This window comes from Polistes canadensis, unplaced genomic scaffold, assembly GCF_001313835.1.
Source record: "Polistes canadensis isolate GaletaPanama2010 unplaced genomic scaffold, ASM131383v1 scaffold_105, whole genome shotgun sequence".
Classification (NCBI taxonomy): domain Eukaryota; kingdom Metazoa; phylum Arthropoda; class Insecta; order Hymenoptera; family Vespidae; genus Polistes; species Polistes canadensis.
The window spans coordinates 108,623-130,591 of record NW_014569652.1 but is presented as its reverse complement, the minus strand read 5'-3'; the positions used below and the strand labels follow the sequence as shown (position 1 = coordinate 130,591).

Below are 21,969 nucleotides of genomic sequence, written 5' to 3'. Positions count from 1 at the left end.
CAGAGTTTCGAACAAAGATATGAAGTAATAAAATAAATTGTTTTAATACACAAAATATTAATAAAATAAAATCTTATAATTATTTTTTGAATGAACATATTATAATGTCAATGACTTCTTTATCTTCTTTCCTTAAGAATCAATCAAGCTAAGAAACAAAGTTACTTACTAATTACGTTAATTCAATTACTATGCCTAGCCAGAACGAGAATAAACCTGAGCCGGTTTTTCCGTTTGACGGGACAAAAAGAAAGATAAAAAGAGAAAGAGAGAAGATTTTCTTCGAATTAAAACGAACAATTTTGAACTTCTTCCATTTAAATCACTCCAATCTATTATAAAATTCTAATTACAAAATTCTACCATTATACATTATTCTAAATTTATCTTCCTTATATACACGGAATATATATACACATTTACATATATAGATGCATATTAAAAAAAAAAAACCATAAATATCATCGTCAATAAATTTCTTAAATTAATACCTTAAAAAATATCTTAAATAATATTTTGCAAAAGTTACATGAAAGGCGTAGTAATACATAAAGGAACATATGTAATAACGAACATGCATGGATAGAAGCATCTGTGATTACGTTAACGTAAAAATGCGCTTAGGTTGGAACTACTTCCTTTCTTCTCCTCCCCCCACATGCCCCTCTAAACCAACACTCACCAACCCTCCCTCTCTCTCTAAACCTCTCTCACTCTATCTCCTATCTCTCTCTTCGTCACGCCAACATAGAACGCATTTCGTCGACCATACGTAATACAAGTATAGATCGTAGAAAATATCGCTTATTGTTGTAATTCGATAAAATTAAAAATCAACTGTGAAAATAATTATATACAATAAAGAGAAAGATAAATGAATAGTATAAATTATAATTAATTCAATGTGTGTGTATATTATCTATCTCTTTTTATCTTTCTCTCTCACCTGTTGGTACGTTGCTCATCTTGTTATCGTCGTTGCAACGAAATAGTTTAACCTCCGAAGATGATCGTCCACGTAACAAGACACTCCTTTGATATTCGTCGATGTTATTTTTTCTTCTTTGAATTCGTAATGCACTATAGGTGATCGTTCACAAGGAGGAGAGGCACGTCTGCACTTCTCGGAATAAAGTACGCGAGACTAGAAGACGTGTTAGCCGTCACCGGGTCGTGATCGATTCCTTCTGAGTGCAGTACGTCGAATGTCGCAGCAGCCATATTGGAAATGGCACCGTCGCGCTCAGCGCCGTCACGCGGGCAATAATTGAAAGATCGTCCGTGAGGCGTCGGTAAAGAAGAGAACATATAGTTACCTCCTGAGTAATTAATGTCGGTTGATAATATTTGTTTGCTTGTTTACCGTAGGAACGGTGGCAAGGAACCTTAACAGCATAAAAAAAATGAATAAGCGCTGTTATTTGTTCACTATTTGTGCTCAACTTTATTTCATAATTATTCAAAGTTTAATAATTATTTTCAACTAATAACAGATAAATAAAAATTATTTGATAAAATAATGTGTTGAGCACAAATAGTGAGCAAATAACAGCACTTATTCATTTTTTTTGTGCTGTTAAGGTTCGTTGCCAGCGTTCCTACGCGGTTGCTTGTTTGATATATTGTATAATAATATATATTTTTTTTAATTAATTAAATATTTTATAATTTATGATAATTATAAAATATATGTATATATGAGTATATTGATATATAAATTAAATATATATATTTAACTTACTTCGAAAAGAGATGATATTATATATGAATCTATCAGTAAGTACTATTAGTCTTTTTCATCTTTTATTTTAGATTTGAAAGATTTAATCTTTTCTGTAATTAGATAAAGAAATTGTATAAAAATCTGAGAAATAAAAATTATTTAAATTACTTTAACGAAAATAAATTAAAAGATATGGATTCATTTTATTTTAAGAGAAATCAATACACCATACCTGTAAACCGCGGATAATTTGATATGCAAAATCGAACATCACATAACACTCTGCATGTATAGTTATTTCTTAATAACGTTTATTTCTAATTTCTATTTATCTATTTACAGTTATACACTGGCTCGTCTATATGCAACTTAAACATGATAATTCATATTATCTAGAAATTTGCGAACTCCTCATAGAAATGTGTTTTCTAAACAACGCAACGATCAGTTCAATTATATATGTTTATATAAAGATTAATCATTCTTTTTTTTTTGTTCTTCTTTTTCTTTCCTTTTTCTTACAGGATCATGTTCTTTTCTTGTTCTGGTATATATCACGGATGATCTTTGATAAACATTTCCTTTTTTTTTTTTTTCATTTGGATTATTGTATATTACGTCGTATCGAAGCGTAAAAATGTTCGTATTGCACAGAGATCAATTCCTATGTGGATCAGCGTACACACACGCTACTGTTATTATTTTACCGTGTCATTTTCTGTGGCTTCTTGTCAATGTAGATATATGTGTATGTTGTGTGTATGTGTGTGTTCATATGATCTGTTATGTATATATACGTTATCTAACGATAATGTTCGTTTATCTGAACGTTATCTTCGATTACAATTTATCATCGATCGATAAGTGTTAATCAAGATCTCGTTGATTTGTTTTATAATAGAACCTCGATTTGTTATCTGTCCTTTTTTTTTTAATGTTCTTGTTTTTTTATTTCTTGAATTTTTTTTAATCCTAAGTTTTACTACACATCGTCGGTTATGTCATTTAAATAGATTCTTATGTGGTAATAGATGATGTTTTAACATTAATAGAGTCGTTTCTAAAAATTGCAATAAGCTTTACAACAAAAGAATATATATATATATACTATTATTAATATTTGATAACAATGGATAATTAATGTTTCCAAATTGCCGAAAATGTTGACACGATCGAGGCTCTACCATATCGAATTATCTCACACTTATATTTTAATGTATATAGATTGATATACACTTTGATTTCCTTTAGAAAGATTTGCAATTATTGTTATTAGTATTAGTATTATTATTATTATTATTATTATTATCATTATTATTATTATTATTATTATTACTATTATTAACATAATTATTATTAGTATTATCGACATCTCGAATCTCCATTGAACGCTTGATTTCTAAAAAGCGTATCTAGATAGTCAGAGACTATCTTAAAAGATTCGAAATTAAATTAGCTTTTCTGTTTGATATATAGTGGCAATGAACAAATCGAAAAAGCATATACTTATTTAATTGTGTTGTTCAATATTCATTTATGTAATTTTGTACTTTGTGTATATGTATTATACCACTTGTATGTACATACACATATACGCGTATGTATAAATGTGCGCGCGCGTGTGTGTGTGTGTCCACTTTTAATTTATTACTAATTTTTATTTTTTCAAATTAATTCAAAGCAAAAGAAAATAAAAAAATAAGTAATAAAAATTTATAATAATTATTATCGAAAAGAATTTGTCAATCTTTCGTAAGAAAATTTATCGCGTTAATTCTTTCGCTTTAATTGTTGTTTTGTTTTTTGTTTCTTTTTTTTTAAACGACGATTTCTAATACAATTACACAACGTTCCTGAAAATTCTATCGAGCTAAGCTGGTAAGCTAAGCTTGCAGATTTAGAAGCTCTTTAAAGGCCGTATACATTCTGATCTAATCCTAATTCTATTTATCAACTCGAACCGGAGGAAGATACTAAGTTGGCACAACTAATATTAAAACTATCAATAAATAATTAAATAATATATAATCACAAAAAAGTAAAATTCTATAAAATTAAGTAATCACAACCTAATCACATATATAATTTAAAATTTGTTCTAATTAACTTATCTATAATAATTAGTATTTTTTTGGTTCTTCATTTCTTGTACTTTTTGTTTTAGTTAATCGCGTTAATTGAATTACTTTAAATTGAATGTTTTTTTTTTAGATAAATAAATAAAATAGGTACAAGCGTTATGATACAATCGTTCTCTCTCTCTCTATATATATATATATGTATGTACATAGAATAGCAAGAAGCTACCGATTATTTCATATTCTTTACCTTTTCGTTTAATAGTTTATAAAAATAGTGTCAGAGAGACGCTAAGATTTGTTTTATTTTTCTTCATAATATATTTTTTCAATTTTATTAAAAATGAACGCATAATAGGTGTGCTGCTTGAGCGTGCTCTAAAAAACTTCTTCACGACAAGTTCCTTTGGACAGCTTATGTTGATTTGTTTATTGGTTAGAGTACGGTTGTTCGTATAGTTTACTTTTGTTCCTTTATTTTTTTTTCTTTTTCTTTCTAATTCTCTCACGTGGAAGATTGATAGTAAGGAAGAATCAATTTCTTGTTCTTTCTAATATAAAAAATTGTTTCTCGAGGATATTCGTATTCGCCATTTGTTAACAACATTTATATTGTTAGTATGTATATGTATGCATGTATTTATGTATATGTATCTATGTATGTACATCGAGATGCGCGCGTGCATAATAATAATACGTTTATATCTGTCTCTTTTTTTATTTTTAGCTTGCGTGTGTTGTTTTTCTTTTCTTTTTTTTTTTCTTTTGAAAAAAATTAATTAAAAGACAGAGATGTGTGTGGAGAAATAGAGATATTGCGATTGAGACAAATTCAATGAAATTTCTTTGAATTTATCCTTTTACGAATCACGTACTTTTGTTTCTTCCTAGTGACAATGTTTACTTAACACATACACACACACACACACACACACATACACGTAATTCTTGTTTGAATTGTTATTATTTAATTATTTCTCTTTGAGAGAAGGTCTCTCTAAGTTAGAAAGTGATAAAACAACTTCGTTATCTATCGATGAATGGCACACTAACGAGTTGACACATTACTAACACACAATCGCCGTGATTAATTCATTAGTTGAGAGCGTGCCTAAAAATAGGGTTGTTGATGACAGGATTAAGTTAGACAGAAACAAAAAAAGTGAGAGAGAAAGAGATTGAAGGATACAAGTGTGTGAGATGCACCATACAGTAATCTGTTTTTATATTACCTGCTTTCTAAACTTTCGATTATTTCGTTTTCGTCGAGCATTTTTCTTTCTTATGTTTTTTTTTTATACACACGCACACATACATATAAATATTTATTATCTACGTATATATATGTATGACCTGCATACGATTTGTCTCTCTCTCTCTCTCTCTCTCTCTCTCTCTTTCTCTCTTTCTTTTATATTTTATTTTCTTTTGGTTTCACTCTACGAGGCGTAAGCTCGCGTTCTAATTTAACACAGATCGCATAATTGCAGAGTTTAGTTTGTTAATTCACAATTTTTTTGTTTTGTTTTTTTTTCTTTTTTTTTTTTATTTATTTTCCTCTTGACCATCCAAAATTTCCAAGTGAAAATTTTTACGTTTAAATTTATATTTTTCTATTTTATTACATACGGGCGGGACGTTTAAGCAAACATTTTGAATATATCGTAAATTAAAATTTATCTTTTAGTGCTGTGGAAAATAAAAATATAGGGATAGATGACGATGAATAAAAAGAAGAGAAATTTTGTCTAACACAATTAAACATTAGCCATTTTCACGACATGCTTACACCTCCTAAACGTATTCTAATATTTTTTCTTTGTTTTATTTCTTTACTAGAATTACGATCTAATCACACGTACATACACGTACCAGCCGTTGTTTTATATTTGCTTTTTTTTTTGTTTTTTTTTTTTTTTTAAATCTGGCTGATGATTTTCAACGAATCTTTTCACTCAGATAATATCAAGATCGATCATTTTGGTTTTTTTTTTTTTTGTTTTTTTCTGAGGAAAGAAACAACAACAAAATTTTCCTCAACAACTAACGCATCAATGCAACACGTTTTGGCTTTCGATACATGGCCTAGTTTTCTTTGTCGATATCATTTTTGTAATATTCATTAAAATATATCTTCGATGTCGGTGTAATTACGTTCCCAATAACCGCCTTTATACAACCAATCGTCTTGTCCTGTGTAAGGATTAACCGTCCATCTAAACCATCTGTAAAAATAACAACAAAATTAATAACATTATGAATGATCAATTTTTTTAGAAGAAAATAGAATTTTTTAGAATACTTTGGTGTCCATTCTTGTCCTTTCTTTTGTTTCCTCATTTTCCTAGCATCACGTTGCTTTTCTTCAAGTCTTGCCTTCTCAGAATCTGCACCATCTTGATCACCATTTTCTAATTTTCTAATATCCGGTCTTAATCTCGAATCGGTTGGACATAAATCCTTTTTCATGTCTGCTTCTATCTCGTTCAGGGACATCGCAAATGTAGTAAATTGAAAGTACTATAAATTGGAATAATATGTATTAATTTTTTGTTTGCAGTAATCAAAAGTATAAAGAGACAAGTATTAAAAAGTATTAAAGAGACAAAAAAATAAAAAGTACTTACGTTAGAACTATTCGGAGGTCTCGGTGAAACTTCCCAAAGTGTCGTAGAATTTGGTATTTCATCGATCATTGGTGTATCTTCACCATCTATACTTGTAGATGATTCTTCGATTGCATCCTAATTAAAAAAAAAAAAAAAAAAAAAAAAAAATTATTTCATATCTTTAATATATATGAATAATTTATTCGTTACGAATTTAATCGTATAAAACATAATTTATATCATTACTAAGTTTACTCTTAGGGAAGTTGTTTTTTGGACGGGTTTAATTAAGATGAACACTATATTTATCCGTTGAACGTTTCGTCTCTATTTGAGACTTCCTCAGCAACTTGATAGTTATGTTCATAAGTCAATATAACATCATTTTTATTACAGTCATAAGTTTTCACTATCTTATAAATAGAGTCAATTTTTAAAAAAACGTTATTCTACTATAACTTTTAGTTCTACTACTTTTAATCTACTAGTAGTGTTCGAAAAGTTAGAGTAGAATAACGTTTTTTTAAAAATTGACTCTATTTATAAGATAGTGAAAACTTATGACTGTAATAAAAATGATGTTATATTGACTTATGAACATAACTATCAAGTTGCTGAGGAAGTCTCAAATAGAGACGAAACGTTCAACGGATAAATATAGTGTTCATCTTAATTAAACCCGTCCAAAAAACAACTTCCCTAAGAGTAAACTTAGTAATAATATTAATAAATTTTGGATAAGAAAAAAAAAATCTTGATTATATTAACATAATTTATATCATTTTCTAATTTAATGTGCTTTCTCTAACAAATATTAAAATAGTTATTTTTTTTTTCTTTTCAATTATATTCATATTTAATATAATAATAAATTTTTTAATATAGAGCATACCTGATGAGATGGTTTGAAAGCTCCAACTTTAAGGCTGTGAAGTTTAGCTAGAACTTTTTTGTGACCTGGACTACCTTGAGGACTTTTAGCATCCCTTTTTAATTTTTCAAGTGCATCCTCGTACAAAGACGGATCACAGGCATACAATTTTTCCGTCCATTTCCCATACAAATATACCAATTTTCTTTTACTAAAAGTAATATTATTTTTTTTTTCTCACACACAATCACATTATTTTTTGTTATTAAAATTATTTTCTCTTAATCTTACTCTTGATTCGTTATGAATCCTTCAACACGATGAAGATCCTTGCCATTCCAACTTCCACTTTTGAAAGTTAACAAAGCTTTTAAGTTTGATCCTCCACATTGTTTAATCTCAAGTGCACCCAATTGTTCCATCCAAAGTTGGCCAACCAATACATTGTGGAGTATACAATTAACATTCTGCCAAGTATATGCTTCCTTCCATCTAATATTAGATAAGAAATAAATAAATTAAATCGATTATTATATTTTCAAGATCAGTTGTTAACAAAAAGCTTTTTTTATAATATAAAAATCTGTTAAATATTATATAATATCATATATAAACTCTTACTTGGGTAATTCTACTGTGACGATACCCTTTGGATGTACTTCTATCGATTTACCCCAGAATTTTAATTTAGGGTGTATGCTACCGTGAAAAACGAAATCTTCGCTGTCAGCATGAAACGCCGATACTGGCGGATGATGAGAAACTTGTTCACATACTATTCTGAAAATATTCAAATATACAAAAATGAGTCATAGATTATTAATAAATATCGTAAATTTAACAAACCATTTTCTATAAAACCGATATTAAAAATATTTCTTTCGCGTATAAATATAAATATTTTTAATACATTCTATTTTGTTTTGACAAAAACTATTATAAATAATAATTAGTTTGATATTTCTGTATTAATAAAATTTGAAAAATAAATGTAAAATTCATGATTCGAAATGATAGAGTACTCGATTTACCACTATGAATCAACTTCAAATGAATAATATTGTAAAATCAAATTGTTACCTAAAATCTTCACGAGTTAATTCGTAAGTTTCGCCAAGCAACGGATTAAATGGTTTTCCAAGACGTTCCCAATTAGAAGCCAATGCGCTTACAGCAAAAGCAGCTACGTACTATAAAATAAACATGATGTGATATTAAACAAATATGTCTTATTCATTAGAGTTACTTAGATAAAATCTAATAAATATTCAACTAACTTGTAATCTGCCTACAGGTGTCTGTTCAGCGGATGCCAGTTTCAACAATTTAGCATATTCCATGTATTCTGCTACTCGTTGAAGGAAGGAAAGTGGCTCGTTGAATATAACCGGCATTGTGATTTTACTAAGGTCCTTGCCCAGTGACAACACTGAGCAAAGATTTACCTCTGAGTGGCCAGGAACTGGTAATGATGTTCTTCAATTAAACAAATCATAAATCTTAATTTTAATTAATATGTTTCATCCTCAAAAGAGAAATACACTAAAAAAAAAAACCATATATCACGTCATAAACATTTACACGAACATAAACACGTGTGTAGGTAAATATTATACATAGTTTCATACAAGAATACATTGGAACATCTGATACGATCGATTACTCCTATACACGTTATTTTGGCAACGTAATCGCCCAAAGGCTTGCTTGCCTTCCTAATCGATAAATGAAGTTTCTTCTCCTCTCGAGAAGAGAAAAGGCCAAAGTAAAAGCAATCATACTATATATAAATATATATGTATATATATATATATATACACATTCTCTGTAAAGTGTTCTTTGAATTTGATCAGAAAATGATCAGTTATTCATATTCAAGTACGATTACTTTATTGTTAGATAGCTTGTACTATATTTATCTATAAGAGAAAAAAAGAAAGAAAGAGAGTGAGTGAAAGAGAGAGAGAGAGAGAGAGAGAGAAAGAGAGAGAGAGAGAAGGCGACTGTAGTTTGTGTCGGTGACCTCGTTAGTTGTATTTCTACTTTACGCTACGATATTCGAGTAGGTCGTTCATCCGCGCTACGATCCTTTAACTTTCATCAATGAATAACGTCGATTAGTTTTCTTTTTCTACGATATTTTATCAAATTAAAAATCAAATTTATTTTAATTACAAATCATATTCAATCATTCTCAATTTTATTTTATTTATATCTTAAATTACGATCGTTTCATTCTCATGAATAGATAAACGTCGATGGTGGTATCTTTCTCTAAGATAAGATATTTTATAAAATTAAAAATTCAATATTAATTATATTAAAAATTGTATTCAATCAATCTTCGATTTTCCCCTCATTTTTCATTCTATAATATTTTAAATTAGGATAGTTTAATTTTCACGAATGGATAATATCGATAGAGTTTCCTATGATATTTCATAGAATAAATAATGAAAAATGATTTATTTGAATATAATATTTTATTCAATTTTTCTTCATTTCATTTATTACTTATATATTCGTTTGTGTTATTTATAACATCCGAAATGAATTCTTAATTAAAAGATATGAAAGAAAATAGATGTATCTTCGGATAAGGAACATTTTCTATCTACCCCCATTTAAAAGGAAATAACATTATTATGTGTCTCGAAAACAAGGACGGAAGAGAAAGTACAATACTGAGTAATACTATTCATTTTGTCTACCCTCGTTTAACGATCGATAACCAAGTTCTCAATGAAAATCTCTGATATGACGATAGTTCGATCACGTTCTAAAATCGTTATACTAAAATTCTATATTGAATTGTTAACGTTAAATTCAAATAAATTACAAATAAAAAGAAAAGAAAAGAAAAGATATATATAAGAAACGAAAGGGGAAAAGAAAAAAAATGTTTAATGATTATAATCGATACAAAATTAAGTTATATAAAAAAATAAAAAATTGATTTTGAGAAAAAAAGAAAAAAAGAGGAAACGTGTAAAATGAAAAAATAAAACATAAAAAAAAAAACAAAACATAAGACAAACCTGTATCGACCCGATATCCTTTCGCTGGCCATTGTACGAATCTGTCGTAATTATTGAGCTGCCTGTTGTGTTTCCGTTGCAGCCAGTAAATATCGTATTGCGTATCGTCTTTTAAATAAATAAGGAAGTAAGATGTAATTGAAACCAAGGGAAGATGATGATAATCCGATCCGTTAATAATGACAGCGTCGGGAGTACTCTGCTGTCTCAACGACGACGACGACGACGACGTCGCGACGTCCAACGACATCCGGCGTCGCGGCGGATTACATATGTATGGTTATATAGATATACATATATATATATATATATAGTTCTATAGATATACAGATAAATAAACGGACAGACGGTAATAGATATGGATAGGAATAAAGAGAGAGGGAGAGAGAGAGAGAGAAAGGAATAGAGGAAAAAAAAAATAGAAGAAAATTTTCAATAATAAAATAATTTTCTAATAAGCTCACATAACGTGTGTTAAGCCTTTTTACGAGGTCACCGATGGAGAACGAATAACAAAATTTCACTTAAACTTTATAACTCCCCCGAACGCGTTAATAATAATAATAATAATAATAATACATGTTTGTGTTTGTGTTTGTGTTAGTCTATGTGTGTGTATGCGTTAGATATAAAAAAAATTGACAATAAAATAATTGCAATAATGCATATTATGTCAAATTAACGAATAATCGAATTTCGATTATCACCGTGTCATTTTGATATTGTCTCATTTGATGATAAAATTGTTTAATTGATATTTCTTTTCTTTTATTATTTTTATTTATATAATATATATATATATAGCTTTGTTATTATTAATTTAATATTTCTTTTATTTTATTTAGTTTTCTTCACTCGCGAATGATTATAAATGCAAGTAACATGTTCGTCACTTTGTTATCACGTTGACGAAGTCACCGCGATCAGCTGGACGCTTCGAGACTGGTGTATGCACACGTTTAACCCTCGGGCGTGACGCTACCTTTCTGTCTCTATCTTTCTCTTACATTTCTGAACAACCCTCTTCTACCCTCACTCGCGAACAACCAACCCCCTTAGTATCAACACGCACTCACTATTTCGCGCGAGCGCGACAGAAAATATCAATATATTCGAGCATGGTTGCTGAGCTACTCATTCTATCTCTATCTCTCTCTCTCTCTCTCTTTCTCTCTTTTTCTCTTACTCATTCTCCATCCCCTCTTCCTCCTCTAAATCTTTATATCATTATCTTAACAAATTATACTTCGTTTTCCCTTCTATCTTCTCTTTCATTGGCTACCATTAAAATTTGCGCATGCGTTATTTTCATCTATTCGAAGTATTTGAATTTGAAATTTATTCTCGTCTCGGGAATATGATATTTTTCTTCCGATTAATTATTCCATTTTGTTTCTACAATATGATAGAATTTTTTGTTTCTTTATAGGTTTGATATTATCAATGTAATATAACGTGTGTGTTCTTACAAAATAATGAAATTTATGAATACATAATCGATGTAATTATTGTAATAATTGTTTAGGAAATATTACATTTGGTTTATACACTCGTGTGTGTGTGTGTTGTATGGAATTATACGATTAAATTATTTGTCCATTTATTTTATACGATAATTCTGTGCTGAAGTATTTATATAATATTATAGGTTTTCAACAAGTAATTACGTATAGAATAACGTGATAATAATTTCAGTGAATATTTTTAAGTTTTTAATAGCACGTCACCGGGTGTTAATCGAAAGTTTTAATCTTCGTTAGATAAATTGAAAATGATTATATCATTCATTTCAGTTGAATTTTTTATCGATTCATTTTGTTTAATTTCGTATAATAAGAATTAAAAATAAATAAAAATACACAGGGGGGATGAGATGGAATTAAAATACAGGGTGGCCGATAAAGCTCACAAAGGATGCGGAAAAAGTTGAAATTTATAATTCTGCGAAGCGTGATAGAATTAAATGTATCCTATCTCTTTATAATACCTAAATATATATATTATAGAATATTTTTTATATCGCCGTAAAAAAATTACAATTTCATACTTAAAAAAATAAACCTTTAACAATATTACATAAAAAATGATCGTGTTAACTGTACAAATTTCTATAAATAATCTTTTTGTATTTATCTGTATGATTTAAATCTCGTAAATGAAATCATTTAACAAAATGAATGAAAGCTTGATCAATTTGATTTATAGAACACCCTATAGTTAAAGGCAATATATGAAGACATTAAATAAAGGACTTTTGAATATCCTCGAAACATTTCCTCTTCCACTTTCTCCGTTGAAATGCTTTCGTGTCTCAAGTCCATTCTCTTGAAACAATCGTTGTGCGATAAAGGCTTAACTACAGTTTCGATAAAGTACACCACGCGTACGTTAATTAAATTCGTTCCTTCTGTGCACTTCAATTTTCTAACCGATGGTCGTTTTTGTTTGACGATCATTTATATTCCATATTGTTACCCTCGTTAATTTATTTTTCCTAACTATATCATACTTTCCACATAGTTTAAATTTGCACCTGGGTGTTCATATATATGTATGTGTGTATATATATAGGTATATGGACTTAAAACAAATAATTCATAAATTAATAATAATATTATTGAACTTGTAACAGCTTCTTCGAAATGTCAAATTTGAATTTTTCTTCTTTCATCATAACTTTATATTTTTATAGTTTGCTATCGTTACTTTCATATTATATTTTACACGATTTTAACATAGACAAAAATAATGTATTTTTATAAATGTAAAAAAAAGGAAATTTTCCCCCCATGCTAAATCCAATATTAATCGTTCGTTTTTATACAACGTTCGATCCAAAATATTTCTAACACAGCCAGAGAAATCATTTTCTCGAATACGTAAACCTTGAATTTGTCTTTTCGAATTATTTTATTCTATTATAGTTTGTGATCTTCATATTTTATATATTTTATTTGAAATGATTTTAACGTAGGTATAAAAAAAATGTAAATTTGCAAATGTAAAAGGAAAATAAATGTTCGTCTTGGTAAAATCGAGTAACATCTTCGATTCTAATCGTTCGTTCGTTCGTTCGTTCGTTCATTCGTTTTTGCTACGATTCGTCTAATATTTTTCTAATCGTCGTCAACGCAACGTAACGTAATATCTCGTGATCAAGTAGAAATAAGAATAAACCGAATATCTCACTATTGGTTCTCCTAGAAACCAAATCGATATTCGTACGAGGCACAGGGGCTCACTTCGTAACAGATCTGCCAACTTTCATTGAAGTCGTCAGTCTTGCTTGACACGCGCCGTGATTTGTGAATAATTTCAACGATTTACATATTTTTTTTTCATCCCTTTTTTATAATTTATTTTTTCTCTCCTCTTACCTCCTCCTTTCAAAATTTTCCGTCTAAGATCTAAATTTTGTCCGATAATCAATCCTCTTTCGAGAGAGAGAGAAAGTAAAAAAAAAATATAAAAAAAAAAAAGTAAAAGTATAATAGTAAATAAATTTAAATAAAAATGAATAAAACAATTAGCGCGAGGAACAATTTGTCTCTTAGAAGAAGTGGTGAAACTATTTACAACTATACCGATGAAGAATATTTAAGAAAATCTCGTTTTGAACAGGAGATCAAGCAACGTTTTAGGAAGTATTGTTCAAAACATATGAAGCTGTTTCCTGAACTCTATAGAAGCGACGTATCGATTCATCCCAGTTACACAAAGCTCAAAAATCTACCTTAGTAAGATTTAATATTTAATTACAAAAAAAAATACAAATTTAATCAATTATACCTTTTTTTTTTTTACATTAAAATTATATAAGTTCTCGTCAAAATAATAAAAATTATTTCAAATATTAACAAAAAATAAAAGAATCAAAATATAATTTATATATGACTGTAAAATAATTCTAACTTATTTAAAAAAAATTTTTCAAAAATAAAAATCTCGATAGATCTAAAGATAACGTACAAACAATTTTCAACACACAATAAACAAATAATAATCATTAATTATATTTGATTTTAATTTTGTTCTTTCTTGTTTTAATCTTTTTATTTTTTCTTTTTTCTTTTTTTTTTTTTTTTCTACCGAAGTCAAGTCGTCTGCCGTCAGCGTTTGCAAAGGATCAAGAAACAAATATCACGTCAACTAAATCGTGAGATCATGCATTTTGCGATGATACAAATGTTTGCCCTAGATAGCATAAGGATCGATCGAATTTTTAGCGTTGGAATGTCACCGAGGATCACGATCGTACCAGATTTTGCAACTGAAAAGGAACGTCGACGTATTGACGAGATATTACGTTATTCTTAACTAAATAATAATTAATAGCATGCGTGCACGTGTATGTATATGCGTTTATCGAACATCTATCTTTCGTGTCTATTGTTATGGATCAGGTAGACGTACAGAAAGCAAGAATAAATGACCTTTATAAACTGTAATCGATTACTCGTTATTTAAATTCAATTATATTTATCATTAAGCGTACTTTACTCTTTACCTTGATAAACACGCTGCCGCCTACATAATTTTTTTTCTTCTCAATTGTTCTTTTATATAATATGCCTATTAAATGACATTTTTTCTTCTAACATTACTCACAATTAATCATATTTAATTCATTTTTATTCACTCCTATGCGTAAGTTGTTATATTCAGTCAATTATAAAAATTGTTTCTTCGATTATTTTAATAAACAAAGAAAAATTAATATAATTTGAGATAAGTATGAAATATCGTTGACATTGACACGTTCTCGATCGATGATTCAAAATCACCTTAGAGATCAAAAATATTAAAGATGTTTCGTAATACCTATCAAAAAGGATTTTTAACAATTTTATACAGCTGTGGACCAGCTCCTTTAGAATTGTGGGGCATGCACGTGAGTTTATTTTTTCTTTTATTATGAAGTATGTATATAAATTGTTAAAGAAATCTTCTATTTACGATACGCGTTAATGAACAATCTTGTTAAAGTACGATACTGTTAGGTAAAGAATGGATATATACGACGAATCATTGACGATGAGGTCAAATCATTAGTGTTGGAATTAGCTGGAACTAATGTGGCAACAACCTACATTTATTGTCCAGCAGAGAAGAAAAAAGTTCTTGGAATTTCATTACCATTTTTAATAATGATTATTAAAAATATGAAACGATATTTCACCTTCGAGATAACCGTAAGTCAAATTTAATTTTTGTTTAATATTATTTTCAATTAAATTTTTACATATATATCGAGAGAATCTAAGAAAAGAAAATAATTTATTATTGTAAACGCGCGTTCTGTGTATGCCGAGTCGTTTCTGTTCAATTTTTCATTCAGACCATTTGATATTTTAACGCATAAAATAAATATGTCAGCGTATACCCCCCAGTGGTACATGCGACCCCTGAATGGAAATTTTCACGTGTATCAAACGTGATAATTGTAATAATATTGCTGCATATATATATAAACTAATTATTAATATAATTTACATTTATTATTATAATTATTTATAAATTAATTATTTCTTTGTTTTTTTTTTTTTTAGATTCTCGATGACAAAAATATGCACAGAAGATTTCGTGTAAGCAATTTTCAAAGTACGACTAGAGTTCGTCCATTTTGTACGACCATGCCAATCGGTTTATCCAATGGTTGGAATCAAATTCAATTTAATCTAGCAGATTTTACCCGGCGTGCATACGGCACTAATTACGTGGAAACTACGAGGATGCAGATGCACGCCAATTGTAGAATTCGACGAATCTATTTTTCATCAAGGTCGTTATTTAATAACATCATAGTTTGATACGATATAATTATTAACGTGTTCTGTTTTTTTCATTTTTATAAATAGATTATATAATGACGAAGAATTACCAGCTGAATATAAACTATTTTTACCAATACGTCAAAGGAAATGTGTTAGAGAAAAAGTTGACGTTAAACAAATTAGTAAACATGAGAAACCAGAGGTGGAAGAACCACCAATATTATATAAGACTCCATCAGAACAAGTTGTAAGTGAAGAAACTAAAGAGAAAGGAGTAGATGATATCGAAGTTCCATCGGAAGTTTCAGTACCTTTGGAAGAAACTGAAGTTCCTGAAACTAAAATATCAATGGAAGAAGAAATAGGAGAGGATGAAGAATATGATGTAGAAGAACATGAATATGAAATTGATGACAGGCATATCTTTGAAGACGAAGAAATTGCAATTGAAGCTGCTATGGCAGCTGTTGAGGAACATGAAGATGAGGAGGAAGATCTTATCTTGGATGAAATAATTATGGAAGATGAAGGCTAATTGCAATAATACGCTACTGAATAATTAAAATATTTTAAAATAAAGCTTGTCAAAGCTTTTACTTTATAATTCTATCTTATACACTACTCTATTTTAATACAGTACAAATTTTGATATTAAATTAACGATTTCAAGCTAACAATATTCTTTATATGATAGGCTTTATATATGCTTTGTGTTATTATAAAAAATTAATATTAGATGCGTTACATACGTATTATCATTGGGGATACGGAGCTATTAATGAAATTGTATTTATTTTTTATGTTCATTCATAAAAGAAAAATATTAATACTTTATCATTACATAAGCTAACTAAAAAAAGTAATGTCTAATGATAAACTATGTACTTATTTTTTATAATAAAATTAAATACAAACAATTAATTTTAAACATATACAACAATTTATGTACTTCTAACTATAACAAATATGAGTAAAACAAGAAATACAAATATTATGTTATATCGATAACTAAGTACTGTTATGAAACATCATAGTCATCATCTTCCCTTTTTCTTTTCAAAATGTCATCTGTTTCCATTTTGATAGGTGGCATAGTTTGTCCGGATGAAACCTGTATTTTTGGTTTCGTTACCTGTGCTTTAACAGTGGCTGTCCCTGTTGGTGCTATAAAAATAAAAAATAAATTAAAAGGAGTAGGTATAAAAATGATATATGTTTTAATAAAAAATTTTTTGAATATAGAAACAATACATTTGGTCTCACATAATCGAGCTCTCAATGAAATGTGGTAAGACGGGACAGTTGAATGGGATTGAAGGACATGAAAATGGTCTAGGAAAATGTATATTTGCATATTACAATCTGAAAATTATTTTATTCATAATAGAAAATTATCAGATTATCTTACCGGTTGAGAATTTTAATACAGGCTTTGGTATAGAAATAGTCTGCGTTCTGGCAACAGTGGTCAAAGTACCCGGTCTTTTGACTATTGAAAGACCAGTCTTATTTCCTTCTACTTTGATTCTTGATTGTCCTCCAGATATATTATTACCGACCAAAGAGTGAATTGGCTTTGTAACAGTTTTCTTAGTAGCATTCTTTAATTTGTAATTAGTTGCGTTTAAGCAATATCTATCCGGTGGCAATCTCAAACCATTATTGGGCTTAACGAATGGTAATGGCACAGTATTCTTGGCACGAGCTACATCCAACAACACGTCCCTCGGTGGTGGATTAGTGAAAGAACGTTCTAATTGCATTTTAACAGCTAATCTTACATCATCTAAATCGATGAACTTCTTTTTTGCATGATTAGCATATATTCTGCTATCGTCTAGTATACAAGTAACATAACCTAAAATCACGTTATATTTGAAAAATAAAATTGTATATCTCTAACTTTAGAAATGAATTATTATATAATATTAATATTAATGAATATTAATAATAATTAAGAATATATAATTAAATACTTACGATATGTGAATTCAAGTAATTGATTGATAACTTTCGGTTCATAGTCCGTAATTCCCATATCTTTCATGATGGACATAATAACTTGGGCATCTTTCGGAATGTGTTTTACGTGGCTCATTGTTTTAGATTTATCAGTCATTTCATACGAACGAATAACTACTGCGAATATCGCATTATATTTTAATTAAATGTAATAAAAAAAATACTTTTTCTACATCAACTTTCACGACGCAAACAGATAAACAACTACGATGGAAATAGTAAAGCTTAAGCGGTACTAGAGGTGTTCGTGTTGTGGTCGTCACGCCAAAGCTTGGCGCCTCTGGCATTCTTACCGTCACGCCTCTAGTGGCGAAACTAAATAACTAAAAAAACCCCACGTATATGAACAACCGCTGCTATTCGCTCTCTTCCGTCCCAACCACCGAGCTGACAGCTTATCATTCTAGTACAAGCTCTAGTGTAACAACCAGAGAAGAAGGAGAAAATCTTATTGCCACCCATCACCATTCTTCTAGTATGCACCAGGTAACCACCTTACATCACGACAAACTGTTAACCATCTCCTCTCATAGTTCTCATAGTCACTCGTCATCACATAGTTCACATAATACTCAGCGTTAACCGTCGCTTGTTTCAGCTACGTGTTTAACGTCGACTAGTTCTGTACACCACCATCATCGACCTCCTCAACCACAACCACCAGTTGTACAAGAACCAAAGATGGAACAGAATCTTGGTGAGCCAGAACCAGAGGAATCGCCAAGTCCACACGGATCTTCTTCTGAACCAAGAATCGAAGATTCTATATGTTACAGATCACAATCTGCAATATTTGTACGGTATATGAATCAAGGCGAGAATAATTCATGTACTAGGACAGATTTTATATTTCAACCTGCGCCTACTTCTAAATTAGGTAGAAAGAGAGCAAAAAGATTAAAAAATCAAGCAGAGAGAGAAAGAGAAGAACTCGATAGAGTTGCTAAACAACAGGCTAAAAAAAAGATAATGAATAAAGACTGATTGGTTTTTTCTCACGGAAACTGACAGAGACTGAAAAAAGATACAGCACTTACGACAGAGAACTTCTTGCCATTTTCGCTAGTATTAAACACTTCAAACACCTCTTAGAAGGACGACAATTTACAATAAGAACAGATCACAGACTGCTAACTTACGCCTTCTCACAGAAACTAGAAAAAGCAACTTCACGACAACTATGGCAGAAGTTTGTATGGCCAAGCATCAACAAAGATACTAATACTTAGTCAAAGGAATGCATACCATGCCAACTTTCCAAAGTGCAACAACATACATGCATTCCACCTCAACACATTAACATACTGGATGATCGATTTAAACATATTCATTTAGACATCATAGTACTACCTGAACACAATAACTACAAATACTGTTTGACCATCATTGACCGTTTCTCCAGATGGCCTATTGCGGTTCCATTAAAGGACATTACAGCAGACACCATCATTACTTCACTCTTCGACCACTGGATCGCACACTATAGCACGCCTACAACAATAACAACTGATCAAGGTTCACAATTCGAGTCATCCTTGTTTCAGGCTTTTACTAGATTCATTGGCTGTAATAGACAACGAAATTGGCTGTAAAATACCACCCACAATCAAATGGTATGATCGAACGATGGCATCGCATGCTTAAATCTGCATTAATGTGTTCACCAAAACCTTGGACAGAAATACTTTCTACAGCATTACTTGGACTTCGTACCAGTTACAAGGAAGATTTACAAGCCTCACCAGCGGAAATGTTATATGGAACCATTTTATGCATTCCAGGTGAATTTTTCATTAATAATGACTCTGCAGCTAATCCACAGATTTTTGTAGAAAAGCATCGTGAATACATGAGAGGACTGAGACCGACATCAACAGCTCACCATATTAAATCAAGGATATTCATTCCAAAAAACCTCTATACTTGCAGTCATGTATTTATTAGATCCGATCACGTTAAAGCACCGCTAGAACAACCTTATCGAGGACTATATAAAATTACAAGAAGAAAATCAAATACAATTTTTGAACTAGATATAAATGGTACGCTTAAGGACATTAACATCGACAGATTGAAACCCGCTTATTTATCAAAAACGGATGCAGAAAACGACGCTCAACCTACAGAAATCAATCCAATACCTGAACACCACTGGACTGAACAATAAACATACCAACCAAAACATACGTCATGAAGAAAGTCTCTTTCAATCTACCATCTCAAGAGACTTGAGGGGGAGTATTGTGGCCGTCACGCCAAAATTTGGCGCCTCCGGCATTCTTAACGTCACGCCTCTAGTGGCGAAACTAAATAACTAAAAAAAACCCACTTATATCAACAACCGCTGCTATTCGCTCTCTTCCATCCCAACCACCGAGCGAGGCACGCTTAATGACTAGCAGCGACTAAAAACGTGAACACTAGTCACTACTTCCTTTTTCCGTTTAAGATTTTGTTAAGTTTGTTATATATTTTGTATAAGTTTGTTTTGATACGTTTTATAATAAAAATATTCATATAATATTTTTCCCCAATGAATGAATTATTTTTGAATATTATTGAACACGCTACAGTGTCGTCAATACTAACACCATCTATAGTAATAAACGAAAACGATTTAAATGAGAAGCGTATGTATGTAGTTCAAATGGTAATATAAAAAAAAATTAACAGAAGAATATTAACAAAGTACAATGACCCAGTTCGAAGAAAATTGTACATAGATCTTATACTCTGAGCTTTTAGACAACAATAAACACTTAAACGATTAATTAACAATTATTTTATTGCACTAGTGCAATTTACTTATATTACAGGAAAATTTTACCCTCGAAGTAATCAATGCGCAAATGCATTAAAAAAATTACATAAAAGTGATAAAAATACTAAAATCAGAATGTTATAATCTTAAATTATATTTATCAGATGCATTATTCCCTTTATACACATGCGCAACGTTCGGAAAGTCATATAAACAACTTTCAATAAAAGTAATTTTCATAGAAGAGAAAGTGCCAGTCTCAAGGTGGATTTCGAAGAGGACGGAGCTCCAAACATATATTCCGAGCTTTTTAACAATAATTACACTTCTATCGATTATTTAACAATTATTTTAATTCTTTAATACACTCTTCTTATATTTCAGTTTGTTTTAACATATATATATAAATTGAAATATTGCATTACCTATTAAAACGTATTTAAAGTAGAAAATAATTTTGATATATTTTTCTTTTACGTTTTTAGATAACTTTTTTAAACTTGATTTCGTTATTGAGCCAATATATAAACTTAAAATTTTCCGATAACATACATTGTTTTATATCAGTTTTTTGTTAGATTTCGGCGTAAGCGTATTATTTGCGAAAAGATGAAACTCTTAGGGTGGGGCCTAAGAGTTATGTTTCTTAAAATACGTTCTCGGTTAAATAATTTTACCTTCGCACTCATCACTGTGCAGGAGCGGTTAAACAATTACATAAAAATTAAAAGAATACTAAAATGAGAACGTTATGATCTTAAATTTTATTGATTAGGTGGATTATTCCATTTATGCACATGCGTAACGTTCGGAAAGTCATATAAACAACTTTCAATAAAAGTACATTTTTAGAGGGTAATGACTCAGTCTAACAGGAGACTTCGAAGAGGATGGTACATAAATCCTATACACCGAGATTTTAGATAACAATAGACACTTCTATCGATTATTTAACGATTATTTTAATACTCTAATGCAATCTTTTTATATTTCAGCTTGTTTTAACACATATGTACTGGTTTAAATATTACATACTTATTAACGTACTATAAATAGAAAATAATGTTGATATATTTTTATTTTATGTTTCTTT

The 21,969-nt window shown here is 29.7% G+C and overlaps 6 protein-coding genes across 10 annotated transcripts in view; 3 read left to right on the top strand and 3 right to left on the bottom strand.

Moving 5' to 3' along the window:
- The window catches only part of LOC106787558 (tumor protein D54), a 13,316-nt gene extending 12,072 nt beyond the window's left edge, over window positions 1-1,244 (bottom strand). Inside the window, exon 1 of the mRNA XM_014749995.1 lies at window positions 947-1,244. Within this exon, the coding sequence (XP_014605481.1) occupies window positions 947-965 (19 nt within the window). The 5' untranslated portion in view covers window positions 966-1,244. The remainder of the gene's footprint in view (window positions 1-946) is intronic.
- A 4,461-nt stretch (window positions 1,245-5,705) lies between these two features.
- On the bottom strand, window positions 5,706-11,349 carry LOC106787557 (oxysterol-binding protein-related protein 2). Of its 5 annotated transcripts, none has more exons than XM_014749991.1 (9): window positions 11,027-11,349; window positions 8,559-8,757; window positions 8,362-8,471; window positions 7,903-8,061; window positions 7,573-7,773; window positions 7,303-7,492; window positions 6,429-6,545; window positions 6,104-6,321; window positions 5,706-6,026 (listed from the first exon to the last, which is right to left on the bottom strand). In XM_014749991.1, exons 1-9 carry the CDS (start codon window positions 11,032-11,034, stop codon window positions 5,924-5,926), a joined length of 1,305 nt encoding a protein of 434 aa, XP_014605477.1. In that variant the 5' UTR covers window positions 11,035-11,349; the 3' UTR covers window positions 5,706-5,923. The 5 variants fall into 5 exon arrangements, with proteins under 5 accessions (XP_014605477.1, XP_014605478.1, XP_014605479.1 ...); XM_014749992.1 differs by having other exon boundaries at window positions 11,213-11,346; XM_014749993.1 differs by lacking the exon at window positions 11,027-11,349 and adding an exon at window positions 10,784-10,946.
- Window positions 11,350-13,304: 1,955 nt separating this feature from the next.
- On the top strand, window positions 13,305-14,865 carry LOC106787555. The gene is made up of 2 exons (XM_014749985.1): window positions 13,305-14,056; window positions 14,414-14,865. The coding sequence occupies exons 1-2, from the start codon at window positions 13,833-13,835 to the stop codon at window positions 14,634-14,636; spliced, it is 447 nt and encodes a 148-aa protein (XP_014605471.1). The 5' UTR covers window positions 13,305-13,832; the 3' UTR covers window positions 14,637-14,865.
- Window positions 14,866-15,051: 186 nt separating this feature from the next.
- On the top strand, window positions 15,052-16,748 carry LOC106787563 (cilia- and flagella-associated protein 20-like). The gene is made up of 4 exons (XM_014750001.1): window positions 15,052-15,210; window positions 15,320-15,511; window positions 15,869-16,101; window positions 16,178-16,748. The coding sequence occupies exons 1-4, from the start codon at window positions 15,127-15,129 to the stop codon at window positions 16,626-16,628; spliced, it is 960 nt and encodes a 319-aa protein (XP_014605487.1). The 5' UTR covers window positions 15,052-15,126; the 3' UTR covers window positions 16,629-16,748.
- A 124-nt stretch (window positions 16,749-16,872) lies between these two features.
- Window positions 16,873-18,376, bottom strand: LOC106787561 (transcription initiation factor TFIID subunit 9). The gene is made up of 3 exons (XM_014749998.1): window positions 18,074-18,376; window positions 17,502-17,951; window positions 16,873-17,257 (listed from the first exon to the last, which is right to left on the bottom strand). Exons 1-3 carry the CDS (start codon window positions 18,210-18,212, stop codon window positions 17,112-17,114), a joined length of 735 nt encoding a protein of 244 aa, XP_014605484.1. The 5' UTR covers window positions 18,213-18,376; the 3' UTR covers window positions 16,873-17,111.
- Window positions 18,377-18,404: 28 nt separating this feature from the next.
- LOC106787562 lies at window positions 18,405-20,886 on the top strand. Its single transcript, XM_014750000.1, has 2 exons — window positions 18,405-18,601; window positions 18,714-20,886. The coding sequence occupies exon 2, from the start codon at window positions 19,731-19,733 to the stop codon at window positions 20,280-20,282; it is 552 nt and encodes a 183-aa protein (XP_014605486.1). The 5' UTR covers window positions 18,405-18,601; window positions 18,714-19,730; the 3' UTR covers window positions 20,283-20,886.
- Window positions 20,887-21,969: the final 1,083 nt, after the last annotated feature.